The sequence below is a fragment of the Carya illinoinensis genome, chromosome 5 (genome assembly GCF_018687715.1).
Source record: "Carya illinoinensis cultivar Pawnee chromosome 5, C.illinoinensisPawnee_v1, whole genome shotgun sequence".
NCBI classification, from domain to species: domain Eukaryota; kingdom Viridiplantae; phylum Streptophyta; class Magnoliopsida; order Fagales; family Juglandaceae; genus Carya; species Carya illinoinensis.
In genome coordinates, this window is record NC_056756.1 from 48,180,180 (window position 1) to 48,189,368 (window position 9,189).

At 38.2% G+C, this 9,189-nt stretch overlaps 1 protein-coding gene across 1 annotated transcript; it reads right to left on the minus strand.

Annotated features, from left to right (window-relative positions):
* Window positions 1-1,019: 1,019 nt before the first annotated feature.
* On the minus strand, window positions 1,020-2,369 carry LOC122310441. Its single transcript, XM_043124316.1, has 2 exons — window positions 1,655-2,369; window positions 1,020-1,537 (listed from the first exon to the last, which is right to left on the minus strand). Exons 1-2 carry the CDS (start codon window positions 2,367-2,369, stop codon window positions 1,020-1,022), a joined length of 1,233 nt encoding a protein of 410 aa, XP_042980250.1.
* Between the last annotated feature and the right edge of the window lie 6,820 nt (window positions 2,370-9,189).

Below are 9,189 nucleotides of genomic sequence, written 5' to 3' on the forward strand. Positions count from 1 at the left end.
CTAGATTCGACATCATGGAGGTACATGGAACAAAAATTCAAACATTCTACATGGATACAGGCCTCCGCAATTGAACCTTCCGGATGGGCCTTATTCTTAACGTATCTCTTAAATTTTCCAAGATACCGTTCGAAAGGATACATCCACCTATATTGAACTGGCCCTGCAAGTAGTGCCTCATCTGGCAAATGATAGGCTAGGTGGACCATTACATCAAAGAATGTAGGAGGAAATATCATCTCTAGCTTGCACAAAATGATGGCTATATCAGACTGAAGCCGTTCTAAGACATCAACCTTGATAGTTCTTGCACAAAGTTCTTTGAAATATGTGCTCAGCTCAGTCAATGCTAATCGTATATCTTGTCGTAAGTATCCATAAATTGCAACAGGTAGTAATCTTTGCATAAAAATATGACAATCATGACTTTTCATGCCAGAGATTTTGCAATCAACAACACTCACACATCTCGCAATATTAGAAGCAAAGCCATCTGGGAATTTGACATCATTCAACCATTTACAAAAACCTACCCTCTCAGCTCCATACAAGGTGTAACATGCATGTGGCATACTCACACGTTGTCCATCCTGGATCAAGTGTAACTCTTTTCTTATATTGAGATTGGAAAGGTCACGACGTGCATTGACATGATCTTTAGTTTTCCCAGCAATATTCATCAAAGTTCCTAAGATGTTGTCACATATGTTCTTCTCAATGTGCATTACATCAAGGTTATGTCTAAGCTTTAGAGTTGACCAATACGGCAATTGGAAAAAGATACTTCTTTTGGTCCAATTTAACTCATCAGTGGTACGCTTTCTCTTATTTGTAGATTTGCCAAAATTAGTATCTGGAATATTCTGCAGTTGATTAAGTATATCTTCTCCTGACAACTGCTGAGGTGGGCCACGATGCTCTGCGCTGCCATTAAAAATACTCTTTTTCTTTCTCCAAATGTGGCCCAGGGGTAAGAATCGGCGATGACCCATGTAACAATGTTTTCAGCTGTATTTCAACTACAGCGAATCTGTTTCTTGCTCGCACGATGGACATGCCATCTTCCCCTTAGTGCTCCACCCAGAGAGATTTCCGTAAGCAGGGAAGTCGTTAATTGTCCACATTAAAGCTGCATGCAATCGAAAAGTCTCTGTGGCCTTGGCATCGTATGTATCGACACCATTTTCCCATAGATCTAATAGTTCATCTATTAGAGGCTGCAAATAAACATCGATATCATTTCCTGGAGACCTTGGTCCAGGAATCAACAATGAGGTGATGAAAAATGGATCTTTCATGCATAGCCACGGGGGCAAGTTGTAAGGCACCAAAATCACTGGCCATATACTGTAAGGCTTTGCCAAATTATTGAAGGGGTTGAAGTCGTCACTGGCTAAACCAAGCCGTACATTTCGAGGATCTTCTGCAAACCAAGTATGTTCTTGATCAAATGCCTTCCAGACCTTAGAGTCAGCAGGATGCCTTTGAATACCTTCCTCATTGACACGCTGATCCCTATGCCACCTCATATTAGCTGCTGTTTTACGTGACATAAACAATCTTTGCAACCTTGGCTTTAACGGAAAATGTCGTAGAACCTTTTGAGGAATTTGTCATTGCTTATTATTACTAAATATCCATCTTGATGACTTACATTTAGGGCACTCTTGTTTCTTTGCATTTTCCCTCCAATAAAGTATGCAATCATTTGGACAAGCATGTATTTTTGTGTAAGAAAATCCCAGGCCTCGCTTTAAGTTCCGTGCCTCTTGATATGATTTCGGTAAAAGAGCATTCGAAAAAGTTGACTGTAGTACTTGAAGAAGCATGTCAAATGACTTTACACTCCAGCCACCAAGTGTTTTAATGTGCAGCAACTTAACTGAAAATGAAAGTTTAGAATACTTGGAACAACCTTCATAAAGAGGACGCTGTGAATCAACCAACAACTGGTCAAAATTCATGGTTGATTCACTTCTGACTGAGGTTGAACCCCCGGCATAGAATGACTCGGGTGAAGGAACATTAGGGAAATTCCCTGCCTGAATGTCTTGTAACATAACATCAATGTCATCAATGTAGGGATCAGCTTGTTCGGGATCATGAAGATCGTCATCATCAATAAAAGGTAAATCTTCCTCCTCGCCGTGAAATATCCATGTTGTGTAAGTTGGTTCAATACCTTTAATGAATAGATGTCTCTCTACCTGACTTATAGGTAGGAAATAATTATTTAAACATAGGGTACATGGACACCGGATTTCATCACTTGTAGAATGAGATTGAGCCAAAGTAATGAAATCTTTAACGCCTGTCGCATATTCACTGGATCGAAATCTATCAGTGATTTTCATCCAACTCTTGTCCATCTACGAAAAATACCTAAAGGTTAAAAATTGGTAAATTGGGAAAAAGATCCTTTAAAGAATCATGTGGGTAAGTGTGGGTAAGTGTTATTGCTCATCGCTCATTAGTGTGGTGTATCATTATTTAATAATGATCAAAGAGTTTGGTGTTGGTAGCAACAAATTATAGAAAAACCTTTAACTAGTTCAGGAATGCATTGATATAATGCAGTTTTTATAATGCAGTTTATTCATGCATTGATATAATGCAGTTTTTATAATGCAGTTTAGTATAACTGTATTTAGTATTAATAATACTTTCACTAAGAATTAACAATAGCCTATGAATAGAATTGGGAATTAGTCCTGAGAAAAAACAATAGCCCACAAACAGACCAAAGCAACAGTCAAAAAAGCCTATGAACAGAATTGGGAAAAAGCCATTGAATATCACAAGGCATACATATATATGCCAAGTTTTTTGATAAGTAGCAATCCACATATATAAGCCAAGTTGGAGAGAAAAGTCACAAGAAAGAAAGATTTCCCCATATCTTTTCACTTTTCTTAAACAGTTGCAACCACAATCCAGCCTGCCAACTAAATTTTCATATTTCCCCATATTTTTTCTTTTATTTAGAAAAGGTACTCCCTTTGCAAGAAGGCATACATTTATACCTCTAAAGCCTGCCAACTAAATTTTCATATAAGGAATCACCTAGGAGCAGCCCAAAGAGTAAAAGATTTTGGGAAGAAGAAAGTAAGTACTCGGTTTCATTCTTTGAACATAAAACGAGTGAAGGTACTTATACATCAATCATGACAATTAATGTGTAATAAGACTTTTTTTTTTTAATAAGGAATTGATGTGTAATAAGACTTAGAAAATGCATTCACATTGTTTAAATTAAAGTCAATACAACTTAGCCAGACATCCTACTTCAAAGGCCACTACCAGGATTGGACATTAACTCCATAGTCTAAGTCACTCTAATGCATTTGCTTTTGATTAGGAAACCAGGAACAACATTTACAGTGAAATAGGAAAAAGCAATCGAATCAGGGTATACTCCATTTGAAAGCCAGTCGAAATCTAGGGCAAACAAAATCCACATATTGTAATTTAGGGCAAACTATATACAAAAATGCATCTAATCCCACCACAAAAAGGTTGTAGGACAACGTATTTTACCAAAACAAAAGACTCTAACCCAACCAAAATCAATTTACAACGAGAATACCTTACGCGACAAGTACCACAGACTCACCGGCGTCGAGTGGAGGCGAGAAGGCACGGCAGCTGGCTGGACGGTGCACGTAAGCAACAGAGAATGACTGTTTGACGACACAGAAGAGAGGCAGAGTACTGTATCGGGGAGGGAAGAGGGAAAATAAGGGGTGGGCTGAAATTTAGTTTTACATTATATACTAAGTTTTGTTACGGCAGCACAACACTTGCTGCAAAAATATGAAGCAAAATCAAAAATGGATTATTTGCGGCTGCTTTTTGCATTTGCACTCCGCTGGAAACTTTCTTCTCAAACAGTAACTTTGGACTATTTGCGGCTCAAATTTGATAGCTGAAAAAAACATGAGCCGAAAAAAGCAATTTTTTTTGTAGTGAAATGCATTTAGCTAATTCAATGCCAATGCTCTAAGGGCCCTATTTGGATATTGAGATGGTCTCAACCCATCTCTTTTCATCTCATGAGCTCATCTCAACATCCAAATACAACTCGAGTTGCTCGAGTTGTTTTTTGGGTACTTGGGCTAAATATCTACATTTCCAAATTGCATTTCTTGAATTTTTCAAGTTGGATTGTGATTTTTATCAAATATTGTGTGGAGTTTCAATCTCCAAGTTCAGTTGTGATATTGTGTGAAGTTTCTCATATATGACAACTAAATTTGAGTCATAGTTACATGATATGGTTACCTCCTATGTTGCTCCTGGTGAGCGCGGAGGCCGAGGTGATAAAGGCTCACATGGGAGACATGATGCCAAAGGTAATCACACTCGAGGTAAGTGTACTCATTGTGGTTGCACTAACTACCCGGTGGATTATTGTTGGGATCTACATGATAGACCATTTAGGTCTACAAATCAGGCCATTTGCCAAAATACTACATCACAGTCAACGAGCTCCAACTCAGGTATAATTAGTATATCGAAGCATGGGTATGAGTGGTTTTTGGGTCACACACGAGCTTCATCTTCCATGGCTACTCTTACCCACTCAGGTATAGCATCTGCATGTCTAGCCTCATCCACTCAAGATTCGTAGATCATTGATTCAGGAGCTAGTGAATATCTAACTGGTCTGTCCTCTGTCTTATCTAAGTTAGATACTATGACATCTCGAAAAGTGTTACTCTCACTAATAGTTATCTTGCTAAAGTTATAGGCAATGGATCTACTAAGCTCATTGACTCTATATCTTTGTCATCTATTCTATATGCTCCTAATTGTCCCTTTAGTTTGTTGTCCATCAGTAAAATTACTCAAAGTCTTCAATGTTAAGTAATCTTTTATCCCTCTTCATGTGTCTTTTGGGATCTCAAGACGGGAGACAAGATTGGTAAGAGCCATGAAACTGGTGGCTTGTATTATCTTGATGTTAACCAATCACACACTCGAGCCCTTACATCCACATCATCTGCTTATGAATGGCATTGTCGTATTGGTCACCCCTCTCCTTCCCTTTCGAAACGTCAGGTCAGGAATCCACGAAATGTGTCACCCTTTCCTTATGAAGCATGTCAAATTAGCAAACATCATCATGTATCGTTTATACCTCGAGTTGATAAACGAGCCTTGCATCCTTTTGAATTGGTTCACTCTGATATATGGGGACCAATCAATATTGAATCAAACACATTTCAGTATTTTATCAAATTTATTGATGACTACTCTTGTGTGACATGGGTGTTTCTGATGAAGGCAAGATCTGACCTTCTTTCCATATTCAAAGTGTTTTGGAAAGAAATTAAAACTCAATTTAACAAAAGGATTCAGGTTTTGCATTCTGACAATGCTAGAGAGAATCTATCTAATGTCTTTTCTACTTACTTAAGTAGCAAAGGAATTGTTCATCAAACTTCATGTTCTTATACACCCCAAGAGAATAGGGTGGCTGAACACAAAAATTGTTATTTATTAGATGTAACTCAAGCACTTTTACTGCACATGCAAATTCGTAAACAATTTTGGAGTAATGGTGTTCTTACTGCTTGTCACATTATTAACTGTATGCCTTCATCAGTTCTCAATGGTTCATCTCCTTTCTGTATCTTGTTTCCTTCATCTCCACCATTTACCCTTCCTCCAAAAATCTTTGGGTGTATTTGCTATATTCATAACCTTGGCCCAGGTTTTGATAAGCTTGATCCACGTTTTTTGAGTCCATACCCTATTTTTGTAACACAACTTCGAGTGTTGAATGTGATCCTCTACCATTACCTACTCTTATAGTTTCCCCTCCTGTCGCCGGTCCTCCCCCACTACCTGAGGCCACAATTCCTTTACAGGTTTACTAGCGTTGCTCGCGGTTACCGGCTTCCATGCCTTCACCAACTGTGTCTCTATCTTCAGATCCTGAGTTACCTAGTACTTCAGACTCTCCACCTATTGCTCTCCATAAAGGGTACTCAATCTTGTGTTACTCAACATCTGATTAGTCAATTCGTCTCATATCATGTCTTATCTCCTTCATTCTCATGTTTTACCTCTGAACTTTCAAAACTTTTTATTCCTAAGATAATTCAAGAGGCTGTATCTAATCAGAGATGGAGGACAGCTATGACAAATGAAATGGATGCCCTTCACTATAATGAGAAGATGGGATCTTATTCCACTACCACCTAGTAAGCAACTTATTGGCTGTAAATTAGTATATACAATCAAATTTCATCCTAATGGTTTGGTGGAACGTTTGAAAGCCCGCTTGGTTGCTAAGGTTTACACTCAAATATATGGCATTGATTACGTGGAGACTGTCTCCCCGATTTCCAAATTCTCCTCTGTTCGAGTGTTGATCTCTCTTGCTGCTAATTTAGACTGTCCCTTATATCAGCTAGATGTTAAGAATGCATTTCTACATGGCGACTTGCATAAAGAAGTTTATATGGAGCAACCACCTAGGTTTGTTGCTTGGTGGGAGTATCAAGGTACTGTATGCAAGTTAGAAAATGTATTATATGGTTTGAAACAATCTCCTCAAGCATGGTTTAGGAAGTTTTCTGATGTTGTATTGGCATTTGGTCTCCATAAATGCTAAACAGATCATTCAATAATTCACCTACATAGTGATGTAGGTCACATTTTGTTGGTTGTATATGTGGACGACATTTTAATTACTGGGAGTGACTATGTTATAATTGTTAGGCTGAAACTGTGTTTACATGATCAGTTTTAGACAAAAGACTTGGGCAAGCTTAGATATTTCCTTGGAATTGAAGTCAGTAAATCTAAAGAGGGTATCAACCTATCTCAGAGGAAATATGTACTTGATGTTTTGGAAGAAACCGGTATGTTGGGTGCATAACCTATTGACACCCTTATGGACCCAAATCGTAAATTCTTGAAAGATGAAGAGTAGTTGTTTGGAGATCCAAGTAGGTATCAATGACTTGTTGGACAATTGAATTATCTCACTATCACTATACCAGACATCTCTTATGAAGTTAGTATACTAAGTCAGTTCTTACAAATGCCTAGGGTCTCACATTGGGATGCTGTAATTCATATTTTTCATTATCTTAAGCGAGCACCTGGCCTTTGAGTACTATATTGACCAAATGGACATCTTAGGGTTAAAACATTTTCAGACGCTGATTGGTGAGGATCCCCTTCAGATGGAAGATCTACTACTAGATATTGTACATTTGTAGGAGGTAACTTGGTTACATGGAAGAGCAAGAAATAAGCAGTAATAGCTCAGTCCAATGCACAAGGTTAATACAGGGCAATGGCTCACACTACTAGTGACCTGACATAGTTGTAACACTTCCTTCAAGATATTGGGTTTTTAGCTTCTACCCTTCTCCAGTTATTTTGTGATAATCAAGCTGCAGTGCATATTACCTCTAATCCTGTGTTCCATGAGAGGACTAAATATAAAGATTGATTGTCACTTTATTCGAGATTCATTCGAGATAAGATACTCAGTGGTGACATTGCTGCACCTTTTGTGAAATCTACTAATCAACTTGCAGATGTGTTTACTAAATCTTTGTGTTAGAGCCAGTTAAAACTTATTTGTTTCAAGTTAGGTTTATATGATATATATATATATATGCCCCAGCTTGAGGATGAGTGTTAGAAGACATGTTTGTAATTAATATAAGTGTGTGAGGGTATAAGTGTCAATTGTATGTATCGTGTATATATATATATATGTTTGTACATCAATGAAATCAATGAATCTTTTCCCCCATGTTTAGACACACCCCATCAACAACGTTGACGATTCTAGGAGGCTAGATGGTCCTAGACACAGGAATGCTTCTGTACGCCTCATATGGCATCCCCTATGGGAGACCCATGCCCTCGAGTGGCCTTCTCTCACCGATGAGATGGTTTATGCACTGAGGAAAGGAATCGTTGTTGGAATTAGATTTTTAGTGATTGCGACTACTTTGATGCCGTCCATCACATCGCCTCAGTGGCATGAGATGGCTAGCAGTTTCTCTTCTTCATCAAGGGAGAAGCCTAAAGAAGCTGGGCAATCAGTTGAGAAATTTATAGGGAAGGTTGCAAAGGATGCCAAAAGATTAAGTTGCTAGAAAGATGTAAATTTTATTATTTATTTTATATCTTATACTTTCCTTTATGTGTGGGTCAGACTCCCTCTCAATGGGTGGCCTAACATATGGAATATTAAATTAAATGGAGTAAAGTGTAGAGCCAATGTTCAAACTCAGGACCTGCGCTCTGATACCATATGAAATCACTACTTGTTCCAAAAATTTAAGTTGATAATCATTACTTGTTTCAAAAGTTTAAACTGATAAAAAGAAATAAATTTTATTATTTAGTTTACATCTTAACAAATACAACTTCACTCATGTGGCGGAGCATGTTGGCTCCGTGGTGAATAGTCGATGGGCATTTCTACAGCAGCCATCCACAAGGAACGCAGTTCACGAACGTCTTATATCCGTTGCAGCTACCACCAGTACATTGCTAAGGAAGGTCATCTCCGAGACAAATGACAAGGTTGTTGACAAAAGTTGAAGAGGTGGCAAAGAAGCCAGTGCCAAAAAGTAAGACCATATTGACTGACATTGAACGATGGCAAAAGAGAGTTGCTAGCACTGATGTATGTGGAATTCCAAGTGAGGTCACAGTGCAACAACAACAATCTAGCAGGCTCATTACCCATATTTTGGTCAAATGTGCATACTACTAGCCTTTAAAGACTCTTGGAATACAAATTGTGAGTATACATCCTAACGCATGCTGAATCACCAGATTCAAGATTTAAGGAGCTATGAGCATGAATTCCTTGTATATATACTTGATAGGCTGTTGGAACTTGTTAAGTTTAAGGCCATTAGTATAGCTAGTGTTTGTCTGTTGCTTGTTGAGTGGCAAGAATCTCTTTTAAAGAGTTGTGATAAATTAGATGACGGGGGTGAATATTGAACCTCAATTGTTTGATGAATTTCCACTTATGGGTGTTTTTGAGCCCTCTGGTAGAGGAAGAGAAAGATTTGCAGCTGTTACAACCAATCTATCAATTAAGGAGTTGGTCTCAAAAAATGTTGTACTATGAGGGAGAGTTCTCCTTGACTGCACCATTTCCTTTTCTTGAGTATATTACCACTGCTGGAAAGAAAATTC

Bases quoted from the DNA above. Each gene is read 5' to 3' on its own strand.
- LOC122310441 (XM_043124316.1), bottom strand. From the start codon at position 2,369: ATGGACAAGAGTTGGATGAAAATCACTGATAGATTTCGATCCAGTGAA. The intron at 1,538-1,654 runs GTAAGTCATCAA...CACGTAAAACAG, and splicing joins GAAACAAGAGTGCCCTAAAT to CAGCTAATATGAGGTGGCAT.